Source organism: Pelecanus crispus, chromosome 5 (assembly GCF_030463565.1).
Source record: "Pelecanus crispus isolate bPelCri1 chromosome 5, bPelCri1.pri, whole genome shotgun sequence".
NCBI classification, from domain to species: Eukaryota; Metazoa; Chordata; class Aves; order Pelecaniformes; family Pelecanidae; genus Pelecanus; species Pelecanus crispus.
Window position 1 is genome coordinate 45,014,486 of NC_134647.1, and position 12,440 is coordinate 45,026,925.

At 39.7% G+C, this 12,440-nt stretch overlaps 1 protein-coding gene across 1 annotated transcript in view; it reads left to right on the forward strand.

Annotated features, from left to right (window-relative positions):
• PCNT (pericentrin) overlaps positions 1 to 12,440 on the forward strand; it is a 105,653-nt gene that overhangs the window by 50,408 nt on the left and 42,805 nt on the right. Inside the window, exons 29-33 of the mRNA XM_075711194.1 lie at positions 4,537 to 4,766; positions 5,217 to 5,336; positions 6,837 to 7,064; positions 10,716 to 10,886; positions 11,879 to 12,031. Of these exons, the coding sequence (XP_075567309.1) occupies positions 4,537 to 4,766; positions 5,217 to 5,336; positions 6,837 to 7,064; positions 10,716 to 10,886; positions 11,879 to 12,031 (902 nt within the window). The remainder of the gene's footprint in view (positions 1 to 4,536; positions 4,767 to 5,216; positions 5,337 to 6,836; positions 7,065 to 10,715; positions 10,887 to 11,878; positions 12,032 to 12,440) is intronic.

Genomic DNA, 12,440 nt, shown 5'->3' on the forward strand with positions numbered 1-12,440 from the left:
TTAACTTGCATTTCTGTCTGAGGAGGTTACCATGACTGTTTATTTCAGTTTTATCTAATTGGTATTTTGTTCCTCAGAAAGCAATAGTGTTCCTTTTGAAGCTAAAAAGAAGCCATCAACTCATAAATGACCATGTTTCTTAGGTTATAGAAGGAAAAATTCCTGTACCTGTTTTCACAAAAGCATCAGTTCTCAGCGGGTCAGTCTACATACGTGCCCTATACCTCTGTGTACAATGTATAAGCAAACACAGTAGAGTGCTATTTTATTCCCATCTCCTGCCTGGCAAAACACAGCACTTGGTAAAAGATATTCTCTGTTGTGCAGCTATGGCTGGGTTTCAGTCTCCTAATGGAATTCAGACTGTTGTAAGCTTTTTTCTGGACTACGTGTTTCAGCCTTGGATAACTTGCTGTTTTGCATCTCATGATGGCAGGAGGCTATTATGGCTCCAAGTGGGTTGTGAGAGAAATTGCTTTGGGGAAGACTCTCTGTTGACCTGTATGCATTCTGCCAGAGCCTGAGTTGCATCCACAGCTCAGTGAACACTTGATTAGGAAAGTTAAAGCTTAGTTCATGTGATTATTTAGTACTGTGCTAGAAAAAGCAGGGAGCATGGCACGGCAATTGGACAGTTGTTATTATGTAGGCATCTGAGATTACCGCTCTTGGTAGTTGTGAGTTTGCAAAATTACTGCTTAGAGTGAAATGTAGTTGGAATGTAGTTGTGGATTATCACTCAAAGGCAGAAAGTACTTAGCAGGGCTAGAGCTTTTTGAGATATGTAGTCTGTGTGTATATCTCCAGCAGTTCCTCAAAGTCCTTTATTGATCCTGTTATTTGTACTTATCAGCGAATAGCAAACTTAAAATGGCAGGAGAAGCCCAGTGCTAGTGTACCCATGTGTAAGGGAGGGCAGGGCTCTTAACACATTGTCTGGAGTGACTGCAAAACAAAATGGTTTTTTTTTTTTTTTCCCTTCAGCTGGTGTGTGTCATGCTCTCACATTGGCAATGTACATGTATGCTATGTATCTTGAAGAATTCAAGTGTGACTGATAAGTAATTTTGTGTCCATTTCAGTTGGTTTCAAAAGCTACCATGGGTACTTAGCAAATCTGATAAATGGTTCAAGAATCTGGTACAGTTCTATATCTGCTGTTTTCTTTTGCTCAATTAACCTCTTAGTTTTATCTTGCGTATTTTAATACTGTCTTAATGCAGAGAAAGTATAGTTGCTACAGTAAGAGACCAGGGTGACTAAATCGTGGAATCACAGGGTTGCTGTGGACCTTGAGAGCTCATTTAATCCATATTTTTGTCCCAAACCAGAATCTACTTTACTTGTTTCTCTTTGTCCAGCCTCTTTAATTTCTGGAGAAAGAGACTTCACAGTCCCTGCACACTCTGTTCCATTATCCTTACTGTGGTGATATTTTCCCCAATGTTTAATGTAAATGCTATTGCATCATAGGGGCAGGCAACTCAGGAAGAGTACGGGGATCTTGTTAGGTCATGCAGGGAGGAAATTAGAAAAGCAAAAGCCCAGCAAGAACTCAATCTGGCCACTGTTATAAAAGATAATAAAAATGTTTTTATAAGTATATCAACAATAAAAAGAGAGCTGGATGTGGGGGGGACCATTGTCACCGAGGGCAAGGAAAAGGCTGAGGTACTTAATGTCTTCTTTGCCTCTGTGTTTAATAGCCAGACCAGTCATCCCCAGGGTACTCAGCCCCCTGAGCTGGAAGACAGGGACAGGGAGCAGAATGGAGCCCTCATAATCCAGGAGGAAGCAGTTAATGACCTGCTGTGCCACCTGGATGCTCACAAGTCTATGGGGCCAGATAGGATCCACCCGAGAGTACTGAGGGAGCTGGCAGAGGAGCTTGCCAAGCTGCTTTCCATCATCTATCAGCAGTCCTGGTTAACAGGGGAGGTCCCTGATGACTGGAGGCTTACCAATGTGACGCCCATCTGCAAGAAGGGCTGGAAGGAGGACCTGGGGAACTACAGGCCTGTCAGCCTGACCTTGATGCCAGGAAAGATTATGGAGTGGTTCATCTTGAGTGAACTCAACAGGCAAGTGCAGATCAACCAGGGGATCAGGCCCAGCCAGCGTGGGTTCATGAAAGGCAGGTCGTGCTTGACCAACCTGATCTCCTTTTATGACCTGGTGACCTGCCTGGTGGATGAAGGAAAGGCTGTGGACATCATTTACCTGGACTTTAGCAAAGCCTTTGACACCATCTCCCATAGCATTCTCCTTAGGAAGCTGGCAGCTCAGGGCTTGGATGGGCGTAGTCTTCGCTGGGTAAAAAACTGGTTGGGTGGCCGAGCCCAGAGAGTAGTGGTGAATGGAGTTAAGTCCAGTTGGCAGCCGGTCACGAGCGGTGTTCCCCAGGGCTCCGTTTTGGGGCCAGCCTTGTTTAATATCTTTATCAATGATCTGGATGAGGGGATTGAGTGCACCCTCAGTAAGTTTGCAGATGACACCAAGTTGGGTGGGAGTGTCGATCAGCTCGAGGAGTGTGTCCAGAGAAGGGCAACGAAGCTGATGGAGGGTCTGGAGCACAGGCCTTATGAGGAGCGGCTGAGGGAACTGGGACTGTTTAGTCTCGAGAAGAGGAGGCCGAGGGGTGACCTTATTGCTCTCTACAACTACCTGAAAAGAGGTTGTAGTGAGGTGGGTGTTGGTCTCTTCTCCCAAGTAGTTAGTGATAGGACAAGAGGAAATGGGCTCAAGCTGCGCCAGGGGAGGTTTAGATTGGATATTAGGAAAAAATTCTTCACGGAAAGAGTAGTCAAACATTGGAACAAGCTGCCCAGAGAGGTGGTGGAGTCACCATCCCTGGAAGTGTTCCAAAAACGGGTAGACGTGGCGCTCTAAGGACATGGTTTAATCTAGTCTACCCTTGATTGGTTTAGTGTGGACTTGGTAATATTAGGTTAATGGTTGGACTGGATAATCTTAAAGGTCTTTTCCAACCTAAATGATTCCATGACTCTATTCTGTGATTCTAAGCTTGTGATGTTTAGCCTCTTAAGTATGAACAAAGAAACGTTCATGTTTCTTGGCTTGTTGTGAAGAGGCTGTGGTATCACTTTTGTTTTCAAAGGTTTGTTACAGCAACTTAAAAAAATGTTAGGTCAGAAATCATGTGGATCGAGTTGATCATGCTTGGAAAAGGGAATTGTCCCATTCTGGGAACTGGGCTGGATGGCCGGTAAGTTCCTTGTTGGAATCATAGACTTACTTTTTTTCTCTATGACTGAAAACATTTAGGATGAATAATAGAATATCTGAAAAGTAAAATAATGAGCTCTTGCAGGACCTTGCTTTAAATACTAAATAGTCAGACTTCTATTTTTTTGTTCAGGATACTTTTTTAGCTATATTCACATTAAAATTGTTTTGCTCCAATGCTCACACTAGTGTCTGTTTGGGTCTCCTAAACAGTGTACTCAGTGCATCCAGCTGATTGAAAATGCAGTTTGTAGGTATAAATTAGCTCTTGATAACTTAAATAATCTTGAGCTACCTATGTTTTCACAGTTGTGGTATTTATTTTGCAGTCTGTATAGGGCAAATATGTACCATCTTTTTTGCAGGTGTTTCTTCCCTTTTTAGCCTCAGAACTGGACTAATTTTCTGTAAGCATGATTTTTCTCTGGGTTTTAATCCCCTCTCAGGTTCAGAGAAAAAAATTGGCTTCCCTTCTCATGCCAGCTAGGTTCAGGGTAGGGCTCGCCACTGATGGCCACTGAAAAGATGGACTGGGTGCTAACGCAGCAGTATCCAGGATGGCATGAGGCGGAGGAGTAATTGAGAGGCTGACCTGAGGCTGGATGTTGGAGGTCTAAGGAGGATCTCGGCATGACAGTTTGGAGGAATTGCGAATTCAGTATTGAATGGCTTGATTGGGAAGAGATTTGAAGTGGGGTGGAAGGGGTGGCAAGGATTTAGGATAGAATAGTGAAGGATGGGGCAGTTGGAAGGATGGGTGTGAGAGACTAAGTGGCTGAAAGTGCGGTATGGGGCTTAAACTTAGGGATGGAGCACATCTGAAATGGAGTGAATTTGGAGGATTGAGGGTCTTGTATGGTTTGTAAAGAGCCTCTGGGGCAAGTGGAGGGCGGAACCAAGGTTGGTAGGGCAAAGGCCGAAGGAGGGAATTTGAAGGACTCCTGGTCAGGTGAGATGGTGCTCTGTGGAATTGTGAGGTCTCCAGGGGTGAAGGTGAAAGCTTTCTATGTGCCCAGAATATAGCTCACCAGAATTTACTTTGGAATTGAGAACAGATGTCCATGTCCTCCTTTACTACATTGTACAGTAGTCTTTAACAGAGATGGCTTTCAGAGACACAATGGGCAGTCAAGTATAATGCTTCCTTTTGTCTTTTACAGACCATCTCAGGAGATTTTTCTTTAGTTTTGATGCTGTCCAAAGTAACTGAATTTAATCTCATCTTAAACTCAATTTGATTTTTGTACCCTGCACTGAAAACTTTGTTGTTATTTTTGTGTTCTTGTTCAGGTCTACTCAAGGAAGTAGAATTTTTAGCAAAGGAGAAATTAGAGCTTCAATGTCAGGCAGAAAAGGATCATTCCAACTTACTCTCTCAAATGAAAGTTTTGGAGGTGGAACTGGAAGAACAGCTGCATAGTAATCAAGACCTGGCTACACAGTTATTGGAGGTTTCTGAATTAAAACAGCAAGTTCAAGTTCTTGAAAAACAGCTTAAAAGCCAGCGGCAATTTATGGATGTAAGCAAGCTTGGTACCTTGGTTTTGGAGGTGATAAATACTCCTCCTAGTTTGTGGCTGAGACTTGGAAGATGGTTCCTAAAATGGGATACTTTTCATTTTGTTTGAAATTAACACCTTGGTATTCTAGTCTTGTAAAAGAAAAAAAAAAGGTATTTTTAAAATTCCCTTTCTGTAGTATTACAGGATAATTTTTTCCTTTTTATTAATTGCTAATTGTAGTTTGTATGTACATTGGAGTCAAAAAGGTTTGGGTTTGTTGTTTTTTTTTTTTTTTTTTCCCCTGTAATTTTAGCTGTGCTTTCAGGACTACTAAAAGGTGTTAATTATTTTTAAGTGAGCATAGTTTCTTCATCAAAACAAATGCCAAATTTTTCTTGTACTCAATATTTTAATGAAATGCAAAGTTTCTTAAGAAAAGATTTTTGTTATCTCTGGCTGGGTTTATAGGAACAAGCTATAGAAAGGGAACACGAACGTGATGATTTTCAGCAGGAAATTCAGAAACTGGAAGAACAGTTAAAACTTTCAGGAAAATCACAGACTTCAGGAGAGCCCAGAGAATATAGGGTGAGTAACATCACACTTAGTGGCCAAAGGAGTTTGTTTACTACAATTAAATACCAAATCGTATTGTCTTGGGGGACTGGCTCTTGAGAAACCTTTTTTTCAAAGTGTTTCCTTAGCTGCAGAATTGCAGCACTAGCTTTCTAGCAACATGGTGTTAAAAAACACACTTTCCATGTGTGAAGTGTCATAGTGGTGGGGATTCTGATGCCAAAATTTTATAGCATTAGAAAGTATGTGTCTTCTAAAAGATTTTTCTATACAAAAAGCTTTACTGTAAGGCCTGTGTTATGCTTAACAGCCAATTAATTGCTGATGAGGTGAGAAGGGAATAAGATATATACATAATTAAGGAAATGTATATGTGCCTGTAAGCAGTTGAAAATGTAATGTTAATCACTTTTGGTATTCTTAACTAGTCTGTGACACTCTCCATGCTCATAAATTTAACTAAATTAACTCTGTTCTTCTGTATTTTGCTAGAGGGTGTTTTTCTGCTTTAGTAGTATCTGTACAATACTTTGAAGATGTAAAGTTCTATATTAATACAAAGAATTTTTATTTTGATAATATCGAAGTGGAATTTGCATAAATTCAGACACTTATTGATGAAAAAAGCATTTATTTTGTAAAATCCCATCTTCCTTGCTCATTGGTATTGACCAAATTATTTCTCCTTTAGAAGGTTTCCCATTGCTTTCCTATTTGAGATTGTTTTCAATGTGCTTAATGACTATCCATTCTGACATAATCTGTCTGTCACACTTAGTTCTCTCCTGCCTCTGTTACGCACCAGATCTCGCAGCCTTGCCTTCACATTAATTACTGGGATGAACGAGTGACCATTTTCCTGCAGTTCTGTGCATGATTGGATCTCAGTGAGCTCAAATGCAAAATTGTTATCCTCTTCATATTTAAGCGATTTTTGGAAAAAGAATACCTGTTCTATGTTGACTACTATGAATCTCTCTGATTTGCAGGCATTGAGTATGTTACATTGCATGTTTATCTTTCAGTTCTTGGTATCTTCCTTTAAACTGGAATTCCTTGAAATAATGGGAGAGGGTTCTGAGGTTACAGAAATACATCTAATGCTATTAGTAATAATTCATGTAATCTTGGGTTTTTTAATCTTAAATAAACAAACAAAAGACCCAAGAAAAGAAAAAAAAAACAAAAAAAAACCCCACACCACAAGGCCCCTTTTGATGACCACTGGGCCTTGAGAGTATGCCTTCATCCAGTGCTTTGCTACAATACTGCAAATATTAAGAGAGAGTAATCAACTGTGTATTTAAGAGCTGCTGCATTTGCAAGACAAGATTTCAGAAAGTTGTTACTTTTTCATCCTTTCTGTCCAAATCTGGTTTTACTTTAATCTGGGATTTTAGCACAGTTTAGTCCATAGTAAAACTCCACCTGCTTTGCCATGAAAATACTCTTGCTTCCAACTGGAAGTTTGTTATATTATCTGAATATCTGTATAATGTGATTTCTGTATAGGTAGATTCTTTGCAAGCAGAAATAAAAGAGAAGATAGATGATTACAACAAGCTGTTATTAGAAAAGGAGCAAAACCACCAAGAAATTACAGCTCGTGATAAAGAGATAGAAAAACTGGTGGCACAGATACGAGAACTGGAGCACAGCGGTACTGAAGTCTCAAAGACTGTACACTACTTGGAACAACAACTGCAAAAAATGAAGAAAGTGGAAACCGAACTAAAACAAGTAATTTTAAAGTACTTATTTAAATGGGAGTGACATTATGCAGACAGTGTCATCAATGACTTGTGTTAGTGTTATTTGAGACTATCTCTGGCACCTAGTGGTGAGTTAAACTGTTGTATTAATGGCAGGTATTGCAGCCACAGTGTTAAACTCTGGTTTTATGAACTACAAGCCTAGTTACTATAGAGACTGCTTTTTGACAGTTGTCATGTTTGCATGGATCAGAGCTGCTCTTTTGCTTCTCTGGAAATTCCTGAGAAGATAGGGTTACTGAATTAAACATTGTGGGCCTTCAATAAATAACTGTGTTCAATATCATATTATCTTAATTGGTAGCTCTTTTTGCTATGTGCTTTTGGAGCCAGATCTGTTTGCCATACTCTAAAATTGTTAGTGCTTTGTTGCTACTGCAGATTGAATAACAGCTTAGAATTAAGAATTACATTCCATTTAGCAAAAGTATTTGTCTTTTACCAAACATCCGAGTAACCTTTTCTACTTTCTTAAACTAAACTTTTTGGTTTCCTCCCAGCAATTTTCCTTGGTTAAGTATTGTTGGTGTGTCTGTCAAGTTTGAAGATTTGACAATGGCATGATCTAAACTAAATTTATTAGTTTAATTGCTGATTCTGTAAATATTTGCTTCCATTTTTTTTTTCATTTTAAAAATATTGAACGAAACAGTCTTTTGCTTTAGCTTCAGCTAATGTGATATAGACTAGCCAGTCTTAGTTTATTAGGTACTATTATTCCTATCTATTTGGCACTTGTGGGATTGCATCTGGAGAAGTGCTTGGTTTTAGATTCCCATGTACAAGAAACACATTGGCATACTGGAACATGTCTAGCAAAGGACCATCAAGATGGTCATGGGGCTGGAGCAAATGATTTTTGATGAGAGGCTGAGAGAATAGGGTTTGTTTAGCTTTGTGGAGATCTTATTGTTGCCTACAATCACATAATATGAGGTTATAGAGAAGATGGAATAAGCCTTGGAGGTGCACAGTGGAAGGATGCAGCAAGGGAAATTCCAATTAAATGGTAGGGGGAAGCAGTCATACTGGGGGCAGCCAAATGTTGAAAATGGGGCTCAAGTGGCAGTGGTGTCTCTGACTTGGAGATGTTCAGAATTCAGTTGGCTGAGGCCGTAAGCAGAAGTTTGTTCTGGTTTGAGTCAGAGGTTGGACCAGAGAGCTCTAGAGACCCTCCCTTAAGCTATTCTGTGTTTTTATCCAAACATACAAAAGCCATGACCATTAGCTTTGTCTGGCTTGCCTTGGAGTGGATGGAGACTCTGATACTGCTGTTGGCAAGTTGCTCTTGTCTCTGAAATCTTAGCTTTCTGTTAAACAGGCTTTCTTTATCCATAAATTCAAAATATTCTTTTAGCTTTCTTAAATACCCTAAATAAGCCAAATTGAGACTTTTTTCTTTGTTACAAGAAACTAATTCATCGGCTTTAAACAAGCTATTTGCCAGCTGTAATTGAAGCAATTTCAAGCAGTAAGTAAGTGCCAACGAAGCTCTAAGAATGATTGCATGTCATGAAATTTTTCTGTAAAAATACACTTGATGTGAATGGCAGTTACGGATTTTTATTGTCCCCCAAATTCCAACATATGAAAAATGTAGGTATTGCAGATAATGGAGACTAGCGCTTTAAGAAACAGGTCTGGAAAGAGTAATTTTGAATATGGAATCGTGTCTTTTTGTAAAGAATACTGACTAAACTCACAGCTATCAGATCTATTTATCCTGTTGTCATGTACATGGAGCAGGTCTTTGGTTTTCCCTGGCACCATTCCTTTCAGTTGTTCAGGTTGTTGATATGCAACATTGACACTTCTGGTTAGGGTTGTGCTGGGAGGATTGCTCGTCCTTTGGCTTGAGGTCTTGAAAGTGGGGGTCATTTAGGGAGCCTGCTATCCTATGGATTTTGGTATCATAGAAAAAAGACACCGCATTAGACTGCATCTGCATGGCCATCCAGAAGAAGGTTTTACAGTGAAGGTGCATTACATAAAGCTCTGATTTTTTCCTGGGTTGCCTCTGGCTTCTGCTGGGTCACTGTAGCAACCTCAGAACATAGCAACTGGAGAATGCTAGGAGAAGCTTAATTCTTGTATGCAGAGACGTGCTGACACCATGAGCTAAGGCACACTTGCAGCTCTGCTGTCCAGTAAATGAGGAACATCTGAGGTAAGGCAGCCCAGTTCTGCAGGAATCTGGATTTGAACATTGTTACTGGAGGTTTTTCGTCAGTGATCAAGATGAGCTTTAAAATGGTGTGGGTAACATCAACATTTTAGTTAGGCTTTTAGTTGCTTGGGTTTCATTGTTATGTGTGTCCTTTCATGTACAGCAGCAGGACACCTGAGGGGCTGGTTAATATCACAGGTTTCTTGTGATAGCAAGAACAGTTTTAATTTTTCTCTTCAGGACAAACAAAAATATTGCTGCGGTAGGTGCTTTCCTACCCAAAAAAAGTGCAGTTGATACTGTCATATTTATTACATTTGTTTTTTATCCTGCCAGTGATAATAGGTGTGAATGACACAGCTTTGTACGCTAAAAGGCTGTCTCCCCTATAATTTCCTCTTGTGTGCTGTGTGTGCCTGGACTGCCCCCAGAGCTGGCCAGAAAGCCAGTGGGGACTGGCTGGGGCTAGTGGGTGGAAATCAGATGGCCTATTTAGTATGGACATGAACTGTTTTAAATACCTGTTCTTGGGCATGCTGTTTTGATACTGTGATACAGTGTTAACTTTGCAATTTATTTTTTATTTTTTAATTGATGCTTCTTTCATTTTAAGATCAGAAGGTGCTCTCCATGTACTGTAGGTCTTAGTTCTTTTTGATTAGAGAAAAGATGGTCAAATACTACATAATTTTTTGGCAAATCATACGATGAGTCTAAAATAACTCTTCTGTTAGAGGTATGTGTATTGAGCTATGGGCACAATAAGTGCTGAACAGCAGAGGCTGTTACTGCCTTAGGTTTCTTGCCCAGCTTTCCTTTATTGTATTAAATACAGATATGTATGCCTGTTTGGATGACTTCCCAAGTGAAGCTTTCCTCCTTGGACTGTCCCAGCTCCTGAGAAGGACTGTGAGAGAAAGAGGACCAAAGGAGAAGTTTTTAAAATACATAAATAAAACTATGGTAGCTTGACACACCACAGATCTGACAGAAACTTAGTGCTGGTGCTTCACATTCTGACTTAACATGATGTATTAGTAGGTTTTTGACCCAAAACACTCCGTCTCTTAAATTAAAATAAGACTCCACCTCTTAAATTTAGCTTGGCAAATATATGGTATCATAATAAATTTGGAAATGGCTACAAGAACAAGATGTTTAGGTTATTAAATATATAAAATACTGTGTAATTGAGAAAGTATAATATATCACTGAATGCTAAATTTTCAGTTGTTAAACGTGGGTTAGAAAAAAATAAAGGGGTAAAAACTTAAGTGAGCTAAAAATATTCAGTTGTTTTGAATTCCTATTCCTTTATAGGCTATTGGGATTATGTACTTTTCTTGTACTGGGGTTTGTCAGGGATGATGAAGTATTTTGGCAGGATTGTTGTGGTTAAGTGGGTGTGTATATTGAAAACAATTAATTCTAACATTAAAAAATATTTTGCAGGATAAAGAGGCATTGCAACAGCAACAGTACAATAACCTGATTCAGATCTCCGCCCTACAGTCTAAATTGGATGAAGCGAGGCACAGAGTACCGGCAGACAGCAGTTCTGCCCCAGTTCTGAAGGAGCAGTTACAAGCAGAGCAGGAGGCGCTTCAGATGAAAGAGAGAGAGGCAAGAGTTTTGGTAGGGTCCTGTAGACTTCCAAGTCACTCAAGTAATTGCAGAAACACTTTGTGCAAAGTTCTAACTGGTAATTTAAACCATTCAAAAACCCAGTGACTAATGGTATAGTAAATATGCCTTCTTACCCAGTATTCTCTATGCTTTGGTGTTAACTAACCTTCCTTTTCCTTGCTTTGTTCTGTTTTGTCATCCCCCTGTCTATCCATCTCCCTTCCCACTGGAAACTGTCTTGTGATGATTCACATCAGCTTTGAGACTGATCAATATCTGTTGTAAACTGATTTTCCTTTCCTTCCAAAGTTGAAGTGGAGTGGAAGGTAGATATATTTTTGTTTGATTTTGAGAGAGAGTGATAATTCCTTTAAGAACAGAAAGGACAATTACCCATAGTGGCGTCATCTGACCTTCTCTATCTGAGCCAGAGAATGTTAGCAATGAGTTCTTGTGGCAGGCTAAGCTGAAATGCGTTGTGATTCATCACATTTACAACTTTTATTGGATTTACTCTCACAGATACATACACACCCCCCCCCTCCCCGCCCCGTATGTTTGTGTAATATTGCATAATTATTATAGTATCAGTAGTGTACAAACATACAGTCCAGTTTAGGATGTGCAAAGAACAACAATATGGGTGATCATCCAGTTAATTGTACACCATTGTTTCAAGAGCAGTAGGATGATAAATACTAATGTCTTAGAGATGGAAGTTCCATGTCTCTATGAAGTCTGACTTCATGAGCCACTAAGCCTTTTTCATTATCAGTACTTTGGTTTGGCAGCTGAGGAGGTGGAACACTAGCTTCTTACTCTTTTTATGTCTCAGGTATTTTATTAATGCAAACTAATTAGAGTTTAAATTATGGAATTTACTGAAGTTACTTGCTCTCAGTAAATAAGGTGATGAATGAAGTTTTCTCTTTTCTGCTTAAATAAGAAGACCTAATTGAAAGAACTATGCATTTTCTTCTTTTTTTTAGATTGCAAGCTTGTTAGACCAACTAGAACAATATAAAGATAACTTGAGCAGTAAAAATGAGGAGATATTGCAGCTGAACTTGCAGTTAGAGGTGCAAAAAAAACTTAGCACTTCCAGCATCAGCCAGTTGCAGTTAGAGAACGCACACTTGAAGGTAGGTTTCCTTAGCTTTAGTGTGTACCAGCTAAAACTTCAGAGACCTCCTTTCTTGAGTGTTGTGGTCTTAGAATCATAGAATGCTTTGGGTTGGAAGGGACCTTTAGAGATCATCTAGCCCAACCCCCCTGCAGTGAGCAGGGACAGCTTTAACTAGATCAGGTTGCTCAGAGCCCCATCCAGCCTGACCTTGAACATTTCTAGGGATGGGGCCTCCAACTACCTCTCTGGGCAACCTGTTCCAGTGCTTCACCACCCTTATTGTAAAAACTTTCTTCCTCATATCCAGTGTAAATCTATTCTTCTTTAGTTTAAAACCATTACTCATTGTCCTGTCACAACAGGCCTTGCTAAAAAGATTGTCCCCATCCTTCCTATAGGCCCCCTTTAAGTACTGAAAGGCTGCA